Below are 13851 nucleotides of genomic sequence, written 5' to 3' on the forward strand. Positions count from 1 at the left end.
GTTTTTGTCGGAGTTGCTGGCATGAGCTTTTTTAACGTCTGGTACCTCAATTGAACAGCCCTCACTCTTGGGGGGCGGCGGGTGGGAAGCTGTCTAAAGGCATCAGAACATTACGTGCAGAAACGCCCCTGCATGATCTAGATCTTTCTACTTACCAAGCACTTCATGGGCTTATTTTCTTAGTCCATGACCAAGTTAATGCGGTCGATACAAGTAGAGAACTGGAGCACACTTCACCCAGTTGTTCAGGCCCAGCTTCAGAGAGGGACAATAGCAAGATCCTGGTGAACGTATTATCTTTGTTTAGAAGATGATCGATCGTGTTGCGCATATGCTTTGGAATCTTGATGCATCTAAACTTCGGGATGTTCTCCTTGCAATGGTAGTGAGTTTACAAAAAGGCTTCTAGCGCACTTCATCATTTTGGTTTTGCAGAGTTTTTGACGCGAACTAACAGACTTGTATCATGTAACTCATGTCAGCGTTATTTCCCAAGAAGCTTAAAGCGCTAATAATCCCACATGCTCTCTCACCTGTTGCTTCGGAAGTCCTAACACAGAAGTTTGATGAGATTGACCAGAAGACTAGTGAAGAAGATAGGTTTGTTCTAGATCATTCTTCTTGTATCTATTTCCATAAATTGAAGAGTAACTTGTTAATTGCCTTCTGCGATGGATATAATTTTTAACTAGGAAAGTGGCTTTTGCATTTCAGGTATGTTCTGCAGGTAAAATTAAAGTATAGAAATTTTGCCTCTAACGTAATATGCCTCGGTGAGAGTATTGATAAGCCGTTAAGGTGAAATTTATCTGACTATTGATGCCCATGGACATAAAAGTTCTATCTATTTTTCTAATATAGGTCTTTAAGATTGTTCAAGACAAGTATTTGGGTGGTGTCATGGTGTGTACTGGCCAGATGAATATGATCGGACAAGAGAGAGCATGTAGCTATCGATAATGTAATAATTTATCTTGCTATTTCGACATTTGTACTCAGCGAACGAGACTGCTCTTCTCTACTGCAAAGAACATCGGTTTATCAATACCTAATTAATCAGACCCTGGTGTTGTTTTTTTATTGGATTAATCAGACCCTGGTGTTGTTTTCTTTTATTGGAAATCTTGTATGTCCTTTGAGTCGAGTAAGAGATTTTGTTTCCCTTACTGTGCTCTTGACTTTAATCAAATATATTCAATCCTAGTTTTGTCAAGGCTGAGATATATCTCAACTGTGACAGTTCTTGCACAACTCCAAGTGTTCTCAAGTCATGTTCATGTCCAGTGACTGAGAAAGTTTCCGAGCACAAGAAGGGTATAGGTTTTTTTCCCTATTGTCATAAATAGTACATGCCAAGAAAGAATAGATACATATACTGATATACACAATGCTCAATGACTGTATCATTAATGATTCATTATATGTAAATCAAACTAAAAGAAACTCAAGATCCTAAAATTGTGAAGCGAGTTGACGAAAGCAAAGTAAATGCTGCGTTTGTGACACAGCCTTCTTCAGCCAATAACCTCGGAGCTCGAGTCATCGGAAGGCCATATCACCGTCTCCATGAGGCGTTCACGCATCAACGCCAAGTTCTCATCCGATATATCTTGGTATATCTTCCCATGGTCGCATTTCTACAGATACAACAACAACACTATACAAGATTAGTCCTTTCTGGTTCACATGGCAGGTAAAGGAAGAACATAACTAGAAACCGGAACGCAGGAGATTGTACCTTGATCCACTTGCCATACAAGTGGAGACGCGTGATCATCACTCTTTCTGCAAGCTCCTGATTTTCCTACAAGTAGTTAAGACAAGATTTAAAAAAAAAAGATTCAGTTTCTGTATTCATGCTCTAAACAACGCTGAATCAAACATAGTATATCACAGCACAGAGTGTGATTATGATATTAAAAAAAAAACATCTGTGAAATTGCTTAAACTAGGAAGAACTCTCAACACATAGGCTCATCCAAACCCTTCTAGACAATCATTTGAGTCCTAAACTAACTGCTCTTTAACCACCTCACCAGAGCTACAGTCAGCTACAAACAGTCCTACGATAACTAATAGTAGACCCATAGTTAAAGTTTGAGCTGCTTAATTTCTTCAACTAGGCTTATAGGATGATATAAACTAATAGTAGACCCATAGTTAAAGTTTGAGCTGCTTAATTTCTTCAACTAGGCTTATAGGATGATATAAACTAATAGTAGACCCATAGTTAAAGTTTGAGCTGCTTAATTTCTTCAACTAGGCTTATAGGATGATATAAACTAAACTTGATTACCTTGCCGAGTTTGCGGAGGAATCGTTTACCATCGGTTGGTCTGTTCGATACGACGTAACTGTTGTAAAACAAAAGCAGACACATAAGATAAGATCAGTAGCCAAAAAAAATTGATCACCTAAGCCATAAGAAACTCACTTATAGAACCAAGTGTATTGAGGAGGATTCATCTCGTAGAGCTGATGAAGAACCGTCCTCACAGCTTTGTACGTGAAATAGTTAACAAGGTTCTGCAAAAGTGAAAAGTGATTAGAGAGCCATAAGCTTTATCATGCCAAGAACAAATCTTTCTCACCGTTTTGACATCGCCGAAGGTATCATCGTAGTTCCCAGCAACGTCCTCACTCACAATCAAGAGCTTCTTTCTTCGATTCGCAATCCTTGGGACACGCTTCTTCGAAGAAATCCTGAAAACAATGCCTGAACTAGTAAAGGAGCTCCCTAGTTCCATCTTTCTTGCACTGGCACTGCCAAGGATCTTCTTCTTGCTCCTGGTCCTAGTGTGAGCATCCAGACATAAACATGAATCCATCACCGATGAGCCAACAACAAACAGAGCACCCACCATTACTCCAAACAACAAGATCGAAACTTTTCCCTCTTTTTGGGATGAAAGGGGAAAACTAACTTCAAGAAATCAAGAAACAGTTGGTAAGAATAAAAAAACAGGGAGAACACGAGTTGGGTGTGTAAGATGGAAAATGAACGTTGAATACTAGCCAGTCAAAATCAGGGACAAGTTCTTTAGATATTTTTATTCCTAAAGCAACAAAGCAAAGGCAAACTAGAAAACCACCGGGTGGGCTTTCCGGTTTACGTGGACACGTTTGTATTTGTTGTCTTCTTGTAACTCTTGCGTAAATGAGAAACAAAGCTAAAGTAATGGACAACCACCAGAATATCACATGGCCATGTGAAAGTAAGAGAGTCGCAACAGCCACGAGTTCGAGCTCAATGTACACGTGAATGGTCTCCAACTCAAACGTGTGTGTTACTTGAATGCATCTTCCATTTAGTTATTATGACATACATAACATAGCTACTAGTAGTTGGGAAATTGAAACGGCCAGAGTCTATTGTGGTGATGAGGAACGAACTGGGAAACATTTAGTCATCTTGTATAGATACAGTTTTTCTAATTTTTTTGTGGAAACAAGACTTGCATAACGGAAATATCTGACATTTCGTGGGAACGTATCTGTACAAACTACAAAGTTGACTGACACTCTAACTCCAAAGTTGTGGCGTTGAGTGATTGTTGAGAGTAATTACTCGGTGATGAGCATCTCAGCTTCATTCATCATTCCTGGAAGCTGCCCTTTTCAGAGAGGAAAACAAAAAAGTTCTGTTAGTAACAGGTACCTCATCACTTTGAGAGTTGGCTGGTTTGAAAAGGAGCCAAGGCAATAAACACTCGAGAGAAATCACACCAAAATCACAACACTTGATCGAGTCTTGTGAATACCATTCTAACAAAACAGCATTTCAGGTCTATCAGCTACCTAGTAAGCTACTACCAATACGAGCTAAAAGAGCAAAAAAGAGAAGCAAAAAACCAGGCCATTTCCCAAGGTCTTTGCTTTTACCCTTTGTGGTTGGATTGGTTTAAAGGAAAGCTTAGATGATGGTCATTTACAATCCCAAGCATCCAACAAAGTTAGGAGGAAACAATTTAAAAAAATCCAGCAAGTCTTTCCCTACACAAAACCCATAAGCTGCCATCTGTACATCATGGCGTAAACTGATTCATTATTACCAAAAAGTCCGAAAATTCAAATCATATCATCGATCAAAACTCCATAAAGTTGGCAACTTTGAGATAAATTTCAAAAACCCAGAAACGCAAGATCACATTAGGTCAAAGAAATCAATTTTCACCTGGAGAAAACTCTTCCAAGAACCTCCACAAGACCCAGAGACGCCGCAAGAATGCACAGTCTTGAACTGGTCAATACCAAGCTTCTTATTGATAAACCCAACCTTGAAGTAGATCGAATCCGTGGGAGGTAGATCGACCTTGATCTCGTCGACGTCCAACCAGATAAACAGCCGCTTCACCTGGATACCCTTCAGCTCGGTGATGGATCCGTAGCTAATCCGTCCGGATACGGTCTCCTCGTAGCGGACGCGGTAGTCGAATTCGATTTCGCAGGACTTGGCCAAGTAGACGACGAATCGGCCGTCGTCCGAGAGGGTGAATTTGGTGACGGAGTCCGGCAAGAGGCCGCTTGGGAGGCCGTACTTGGGGAGGAGTTCGTAGACGGTGGAGATCGAATCCGGGTCGGGTTCGAAGAGGGAGAGGGTCGTCGTGGTGAGGAGGGTGAGAGAGAAGAAGAAGAAGAAGCGGTGGAGGGCCATAGCTCTGTTGGAGGATGGAGAAGAAGGAGAGAGAGAGACTTCTGAAGATTTTGATGGTTTCTCTTCCGTTGATTGTTGGCACGTAAATTCAACTCTTTTCGGCCCATTTATCTTCATTAAAATGAAAGCCCAATAAGAACACAGTACAAAAAAACCCGAAGCCCAATACAATTTGACAAATATGAGCAAATTTATACTGATATAATATACTAGGTGATATAACCCGTTTATACGAGTACACCGGTTCAGCAACGAGAGAGAGAAGAGAGAGAAGAGAGAGACCGCCGAGAATTTTAGTTCTGGCCGACGGGGTAGGCTCCTTCAGCCACCGTCGGTCCGGTAGTGTTTTTTCTTTTCCAGTAGCTACCTATACGTCTTGGTCTGAGAGGGAGAGGATTCTATTTTTTCTTTTTGTTTTGCTTTTTAAGGTTGATTTTAGGGTTTCGGGAGGCGGGGGCTCATAAAGCTCCGTTGACGCCGGCAAAAGTTACGGGGGGTTGAGGTTAATTCAACTCCGCTGTCGCCGCTTAAGCTTCCGGGAGGTAGAGGTTTCTTCAACTCTGCGTCGTCGGCTTCAGGGTAACTTCTTTGAGTTTTGATGTTCTCGTGACCTTCTATTCCTCTAGCTGTCGGTTCGCTTGTGGATGAGATATCAACGGAGTTGATGGAAGCTCTCCGAAGTTGAAACCACGGCTAGGAAGAGGATCTATGTTGATCTGGTTTTAATCTCTGATCTGAATACTTGGCGACCGGACGAGATTGCGAGATGAGTCGACAATCGTTCTCCGGTGGAAGTTTGTTCAGATGATGAAGGTGCATGTGGTGGTGTTTCTGGGACGAGTCCGGCGAAAAGCGTATGAGGTCCGTCGCTCAAGCTCCGTCGAGATCCGACGAAACGGTGGTGGTTTCGTCTTCTCCGGTAAGCCTCGATGTACTAGATCTCGATGTGATGTTTCGGATCTCGAGGCGATGAGTGTGACGTGCGGAGCGGGTGTTGGTTGAGAGTACCGTGTGGGCGGGTTTGGCGAGTGGAGAGACGTGTGATGTCTTCTGCTTTAGTTTCTTTTTGGGCTTTTAGGCCCTTGTTGGTTGTTCTATTTGCCCAGTGTATCGGGCTTTTGGTTGTAATTCGGTTATGGGCTTAGACCCTTTAATATATTTCTTTAGATGAAAAAAAAAACCTGCTTATACAGGGCAGGATTTTTTTTTTTTGTCAACAGCATTACAGACTCATGTAGAATCTGTAAACCAAACTGGTTGCTCTGTATCCATATGGACCGTAAACGACGATTGTTGCCTCACACCACGTGCTAAGCGATCCGCCATAATGTTTTGCGTCCTTGGTATATGAATAATCTCTGAGCTATGGAAACTCTTTTTAAGACTCCTGATGTCTTCTAAATAACTTGCAAAAGCCGGCCATTCTTCAGGTTCCGAAACCATCTTTACCAGTTGAGAACAATCCGTTGCAAATGTAACATTATACAGGGCAGGATGAATGGACCAAAAAAACTATAACTTTTAATTTATGAGTATTAAAAATGTAAAATCACAATATTACATGTTATATACTGAATGATTGAACGAAATTGTATATGTTTATATAAGGTAAGCTTCGGCTTTTATTCTAATTTGTTTTATTGGTTGTGTATAGTTGAAATATGGATCATCGAAGGAAATATATATGAGTAAGCAAAAACATATATAAAATTAGTTATTCTTCCCGTGCAAAAACGAAACATAGGCAAAAAAATTTGTTTTCATAATGTAAATTATGAATATAAGATAAAATGAAACAAGTCAATAGAATAAAAAATATGAAAAGAACAAACTATAAGAAAATAAATAATAACTCAAACAACCACAACTGCTGTGAAAAAATGTCTTCAAAACTATTCGTTTGCAATCCTATTAAAAATATGTAATGAAGGTTTGGGAAGAAGATTGTGAAGAGTGGATGTGTTCAAGTAGCACCTATTTATATACACGATGAAGAGGAATTAGATTTTAAATCATTAACTAGATTTTGACCCGCCCTTTGAGAGGGCGGGTATATTTTATTTTTTAGGTTTTTCTAGAAATTTAATTTTTATGTTTTTTGTAATCATATATGTGTATACCATTTTTAAAAAATTATTAGTAAAAAGTTTTGATACTTTTATTGAATTTTTGATGTTGCATAGCTATACACTTGTATCTAGTGTTTTGAAACCCGAACTGGACCCGCAGTTAAATAGATAAATTCGGTTATCAAGTATGTAATCCGGTTTGAGTTTTATGAAAAAAATATTATTTAATAATCCAGTAAAACCTACAAAAATCTGCTAAAACTAAGGACCCGGCTACCAGTTAAATAACGGGTTGAACCAATACGTAACTTTTTATTATTAATTTTTTAGTTATATTGTTAGAATCTGTTTGTATTCTAATTAGGAAGTTAAATTTTTAGTTTTCATAAAAATATATGATATGATTTTATATATTAAATAACGCACAGAACACAGCCTATCAGTTAAACCATTGGTTGAACCAATACGCAACTTTTATTTTTTAATTTTTTTTAGTTCTATTATTAGAATCTGTTTGTATTCTGATTAGGAAGTTAAATTTTCAGTTGTCATAAAAAGATGATATGATTTGTAGATTATGAATGTATTAACAAAACTAATTGTTTGATTTGAATTAGTTTATTTTTGTTATCAGTTAGCTATTATAATTTTATAATAGTCCACTGTATATATATGTTGTAAAATATAATAAAATAAAATTCACAAGAAACCTGTGTTACTAATTGGTACGAAAAAATAATTTATATTATTTTCTCACCCGTGAATACAACATATTTGTTATCATCCCTCTTTATGTTGTAAAATATAAATAAAAACATCTTCAACTTCTTTTTGCAGTTGTATTAAGATAACATTTTTAACGTTTTGCAATGATCACAAAACATTATAATTTGTTTCAAAAATTGTTCCACACTTTTAAAATTAAAAAATGACTTCGGATAATATTTGCGGTTGCAGATGGTTGTAGATAAATAAATGTAAAAATATTTTCTAAAAGTATTTTAAATTTTAAATTTTAAAATTTAAATGTTATAACTAAATATATTATAAAATTCATTTTATATTTTAATATATATTCACTAACAATATTATAACTTGTTATAAAAAAAATAACCAAGAATATTCACTATAATTTGAAGTATTAATATTTATGTTGCTGAAGATATGTAACTTAAATTGTGTAATCCAATTTCTTAAGATTATTAGATTTATCAAAGTTTTCAGGTTTCTTAACGACATAAAAAAACAAAGCCTATATTAAAGTTCATAACCCAATTTGTTTTAATCAATTTAGGATTTAGTTGTATCTATATCAGGGTGATATGATTTTTTAAAAAAATAATAATAATATGATGATATAGCATTACATAAGAAAATGTATGTTACGGAACTAATGTCAGTCGACAGTTTTACTTATTAATTATTGTTAGGGAATCCCTACTATTAAGGAACTAAATTAGTGGTTACAAAATATATATTTAGATACATTACAAAATATTATCGCTTATTTTTATAAATATGTATTATGTGATTATTTTATTGGACTAAACATATATTAATAGGTCATGTTTCTAATTTAATAGTATATAGATGTTAGAATAAAAAGATGTCAATTCGTTTAGTAATGTTTTGTGGGAAGTAGTTTGTATAAAAATTTAAATGGCCCACATTTGTTGGTATAGTTTTAAATGATTAAAAGAATCATGGAATCTTAAATATCTAAGAGATCTTCTAATAATACAAATATATTGTTTTGTTTTAAAATAATTAAAATGGTTTATAACTAATAAAAGTAATGGTACACTTGAAAATACTAAATCAATTCAATGGAAACTAAAAAAGGCGTCATTTTATATGTTACTATTTTGCTTAATTTTAAAAATTTGTTTAGAAAATGCGATCTTTGTAGTTTTTTTGTTTAAAGTTAAAAATAACATTTATGTGGTCATTTTAAATGATAATTTCAACACATATAAATATTTTTTAAATATTGAAAATTTTGTTTCACTTAGTTTTTATTTAATTTCGGATGTAAATAATATACTGAAATATTTTAAGTTTGCAAAATAGAACAAAACAATTATACAACAAACAAATGAATCCTAAAATAAAGGGTTATTTAAAATATGAGATTCTATTGTTGTTCAGTTATTTTTTAAAAAATCAAAATTAAATATTGTTGGATTAAATAGATTCTGTTAGGACTAAATAGATTTAATTATGATTTAAATAAAAACATATGTTTAAAATAATTTAGTTACACATAATGGTAAATAATCTTGAAACAGAAGGACACCTCAAAAAAGAAATTTCTGTTTTAATAGTATTGATATGAAAAATTATGTAGTACATTTTAATTTACAAATTATATATATATATATATACACCATTAGTACAAAGAAAAATATTTAATGTGAAAAAAAAAAATTTATATGGTCACGGGTCAAACTCTAAAAATAAACAACAACATCATATATATTTCTATATTATTTTTAATCTAAATTTATATTTTAATATTACAAATATATCATTTAATATATAAAAAAAAACTAAAAACATAAAATAAATATGAGGTTTGTTTTTATTGTCAATGTCAGAACTTTCAAATCTTCTTCTAGATGTCACTCTGAATATTACCGCCTATTAATTGTTATGACAACCTCCGTTCTCCAATAGAAACGTCATGAAGAAACTTCTAGATGCCACTCTGAATATCACCGCCTATTAGTTGTTATAGCAATCTTCATTCTCCAACAGAAACGTCATGAAGAAACTTCTGTCTTTTGTTTGGAAGACAGTATATGCTCTATTTCTTTAAGAAACGAACGTGTTGCTTTGAGTTTCGGAAGATGGTTTCAACGTATATATAAGAAGGGTTAACGCGTGAGTTTCTATTTTCTGTTACTGAATATATTTTCATAAAATCACATATCTTGCGAATCAATCTAATTTAAGTTATAGAAAAATTAGTTTTTCTGATTTAGTATATTTGATATTAATGATAAAACTTCCGATTTTATGGTTTATATTTTCTGTTACTGATATGTGGAAGATTTACAAATACAATGATTGGCTGGATCACATATCTCGGGATAAAGATAATTTAAGTTAAAGAATATATTGTTTTCTGATGTGGTATATGCTATATTAGTGATAAAATTTCCGATTTTATTGTTCTTATTTTCTTTTATTGATATGTAGAAGATATTCAACTATACTGCTTGGCTGGGTACTTTACGAAAGAGTATATTCGAAAACTCCACTAATCTCTTCTTTCTATTTTTTCTAGTTTTTAAAACAGATGTGCAAATATAATGATTGGCCGTGTAATATGCATTGTTATTAAAGATCTTGGTAGTTATCCATGTTTGTAGGTTTATAGTTTATTTTTAATAGATACTGAGGTTAAGGGTTTTGTAAATTAGAAGTTATTGAGTTATGATCATGCTTAAAGATGACAAACCATGAACCAAATTACGATGTAGTATTAAGTTTTGCAGAAGAAAATAATCTATTCATGGTTTACAAAAAAAAAAAATCTATTCCATACAATACGTAAAAAATTGTGAAGCTTTCAAATATATAGTTACGTTTCATACAGGATTCAGAACTCATATTCTGAATAGTGCTATAGATCATAGAACATAATAAGCTCTATGCTGGTATATAATAGTATGTAAATTTGAAATCAGTGAAATGTTGAATTGTGAGTGTTGAATGTGCCAGATGGTGTAAGATTAAACATGTAAAACTAAAAATACACTTTATAAGAATGAAGATCGATGGACTGACTTCTGTACAATCAATACAATTATTATAAAATGAATAACTCAGATGTTCACAACTATGGGATGACATATGATGCAAAAGGGAAAGGAATTAAACGTGAAGTTGGAATTAAAGTTGCCGTGGATTATTATCAATAATTAAAAGGAAGCATATGATTAAAAATAAATGCAGTGGCATATAATGGTAAATATTGTTGAAACAGAAGGACACCTCAAAAAAAGGCCTTCTGTTTTAATAGTATTGATTCTTATTTGATTAGTTATATAAAATAATCACAAATCAATTTACCAAAACTTGTGCTCTAAAAATATCGCTCAAATTTCTTTAACATACCATATAGCCTATTGATCACGCAATTTGCTGTAAATAAAAAGACTTTGTCTTTCAGCTTACCTTATATAGAGCCATGTTCACGCAAATTCAGCAATGGAAAGATCGATAATTTAACTTAGTTATAGTTATAGTATTGTAAAATTTGAAATGAAACTTAACTACTTTAACAACAAATTTACGTGATTTGTGGCTCCATGTAAGAAAAGTTATCAATGATTTTCTACATGTTGCAAAGAAAACAGATGTAATATAATCTCATCAAATTTTTATAAAACTTTTTTGAAAATTTATAAACCTAACTCAGCACCCTAAATAATAAAATTTAAACAATAGTCACTAAATGCTAAATCCAATTTGACGTATTTTAAACTTCTTTTCTATCAGCAACTATTTTCTTTATATTTTTAAATTATAGTTATTTAATTAATAATATTTAAGATAAATAAAATTATTTATGAAATTAATGTTTTTGTCAACTGAAGTTAATTTATTTTAAAATTATTATTGAACTTTAAACATATTTAAATTTCAGTAAAAATTAAGTAACATTTTTGTACAAAATAACACTATCCCACACGTAACGTAAACATGATGTTTTCATTTTCAGGATAAAATAACACTCTCCATTTTATACTGATAATTGGTGTATGATAAATCATACTTTTTTGGGAATATGATAAACAGGATTTTTATGAGTATATCTGAACGCCCACCCCTACTTGGATGCAAATGTCTAACTGGTTTTGTAGCAAAAAAAAGAAAATTTATTAACTGATTTGAATTTTTGTCACAAAAAAAAATCATTTAAACTTATGAAATCATTATTGTTGACATGTAAAATAAATGATGTTGAATTATTATAGTAAATACTACTAATAAAATAGTTAAGAATAGTAAAAAAAAAGGATGTGATCAAACACTTTAACATATTTAAGTTCTGGTTTTTTACTTTGTAATAAATATTGTCGAATTAATTAGAATACATTAAATGAAATGGTAACAATAAATTAAAAATAATGAAAATCTGTAAGAAACTATTTAAAATAGGTTAATATTATTTTGTAGTTCGGTTTTAATAGAATATATCCATCTGTATATATTAGATTACAGCACGCTCATATATTTACAACACACTGTACATATATGGATTGTCTTTTTTTTTTTTTTTTGTAAACTTATATGGATTGTCTTCCACCTGAACTTTTAGTGTTACTTTAATAAAACACATAATAAGTCTATATATTCCCATGAATCCATGGTCAAGCTATCTTAATTGGAATACTTAAAACATCGTGAGAAGTTGGTAGTTTTCCGAAGAAGCTAGTGACTTAAATTCATTTTGTGACTCAGAATAATGAACCTCATCAACCATGGTCACATCACGTCTTTGGATTCCTTTGTTCGAAGCTCAGAATATTCAATTGTCTCACCATAGATCCTTTGCAAAAAAATATAAAACCACATTGCAAAGATGGTCACAACCACCAGAAACCCGCTGAATTGGATATTAACCAATGATAATGCTCTATGAAGAGCTTTGACGCTTGAGCATCTAATGGTATGTTTACCCTCTTCAATGTGAAGAAAACAATCCTTGGGAACCAGACTTGGCGTCCAAAGCATGCAAGCCATTGACATGAGCCATATTCCTTGGAAAGAAATACTAAGTGACCGAACAAAACTCACCAAGAAGCTACTTGGCAAGGCGATCCCCAAGAGTGTTGTTACCAAAGAGACAAAAACCACTAGCTGTAACAACAAATGGTAGTGGCCCTCGACGCCCGTATGGTCGGACGAGTGGAAATGGAAGAGAAAGAGTTGTTGGGCGAACGCGAGGGCTGCAATCAAGTTGATGAGGTCCCTGTGAGCCATTGGTCTTATTTTGTCAAAGACGATGGCAAAAGCTGCATAGGTGATGAAGGTGATAGAGATGCAAGAGTGTTCAAAGTTATGAAGATGGTTTGACGGGATAGTTCCGTCATTGGGATCAAATGGTTGGTGATTTTTTTGGCCAAGAAAGAGTTCCACAGAAATGGAAAGTGAGGAGGCTATAATGATCAAGAGAGGCTCTAAATATCTTGGTTTGGAAAGGGGAAACCATACACATGATATGTATGAGTTTGGATGTAGAGAATATAGTTTGATGTGGTTAAAGAGGTGCCATAGACCAAGTGCAAAGAAGAAAAATCCTGGTACGATGTGACCCACCAATGTTCCCATGTTGAAGCTTTGATGGTTCAGATTATGGAGGGTATCTATAAATATAACTTGGGGAAAGATGAATGAAGTGAAGATGAGTATAATAACAGTTGAATGAGCAAAGATCTTGATTTTACTTCAAGAATTATGATGCTTTGTGTACAGTCTAGTCATTGTAGGTGTAAGGCAAGTGAGAAGACACGATTAGATTTGAACATTTTTTTATAAAATCGATCTCAAGTAACTTGTAAGTTTAAGCTTACAACCTTACGTGTGTGTTTTACGTTATCACATTTATATGGGTTTTCCTACTTGTGCTTAGGCTATTGGGGGTGGGGGGCTCATTTCTAATAGGATAAGACTTAGGTTCACCCCCTATGGTGAACCTTTAAATTCACCATTTTAATTAAAACTAATCAAAGTGTCATTTAGATAATTAAATAAAATATATTAAATTATTAAAAAATAGTTTAAAAAAAAATAATGTCAATTTTAATGATGCTAACTAAACCCTAAACCCTAAATCATAAATTCTAAACCCAAATATATACACTAAACTCAAATTTTATACCCTAAATCCAAACCATATACCCTACACTCAAATTCTAAACTTTAAACCCAAACCATAAATCTTAAATTCAAACCTTATACCCTAAATCCATCATATATCATATGCCCTAAACCCAAATCCTATACCCTAAACCCAAATCCTATACTCTAAACCCAAATCCTAAACCCTAAACTCAAACCGCATACCTTAAACCTAAATTCTATACCTTAAACCCAAACCCTAAACTTAAGGATTTG

The 13851-nt window shown here is 33.5% G+C and overlaps 3 protein-coding genes across 4 annotated transcripts; all 3 read right to left on the reverse strand.

Annotated features, from left to right (window-relative positions):
- Positions 1-1302: 1302 nt before the first annotated feature.
- On the reverse strand, positions 1303-3018 carry LOC108817262 (chaperonin-like RbcX protein 2, chloroplastic). Of its 2 annotated transcripts, none has more exons than XM_057002478.1 (5): positions 2592-3018; positions 2435-2526; positions 2297-2354; positions 1739-1804; positions 1303-1657 (listed from the first exon to the last, which is right to left on the reverse strand). In XM_057002478.1, exons 1-5 carry the CDS (start codon positions 2862-2864, stop codon positions 1583-1585), a joined length of 564 nt encoding a protein of 187 aa, XP_056858458.1. In that variant the 5' UTR covers positions 2865-3018; the 3' UTR covers positions 1303-1582. The 2 variants fall into 2 exon arrangements, with proteins under 2 accessions (XP_056858458.1, XP_018445413.2); XM_018589911.2 differs by having other exon boundaries at positions 1303-1637; positions 2592-3016.
- A 327-nt stretch (positions 3019-3345) lies between these two features.
- On the reverse strand, positions 3346-4718 carry LOC108817272 (uncharacterized). The gene is made up of 2 exons (XM_018589924.2): positions 4175-4718; positions 3346-3609 (listed from the first exon to the last, which is right to left on the reverse strand). Exons 1-2 carry the CDS (start codon positions 4652-4654, stop codon positions 3565-3567), a joined length of 525 nt encoding a protein of 174 aa, XP_018445426.1. The 5' UTR covers positions 4655-4718; the 3' UTR covers positions 3346-3564.
- Positions 4719-11915: 7197 nt separating this feature from the next.
- LOC108840137 (uncharacterized) lies at positions 11916-13103 on the reverse strand. The gene has a single exon (XM_018612965.2). The coding sequence runs from the start codon at positions 13063-13065 to the stop codon at positions 12220-12222; it is 846 nt and encodes a 281-aa protein (XP_018468467.1). The 5' UTR covers positions 13066-13103; the 3' UTR covers positions 11916-12219.
- Positions 13104-13851: the final 748 nt, after the last annotated feature.

The sequence above is a fragment of the Raphanus sativus genome, chromosome 2, assembly GCF_000801105.2.
Source record: "Raphanus sativus cultivar WK10039 chromosome 2, ASM80110v3, whole genome shotgun sequence".
NCBI classification, from domain to species: Eukaryota; Viridiplantae; Streptophyta; class Magnoliopsida; order Brassicales; family Brassicaceae; genus Raphanus; species Raphanus sativus.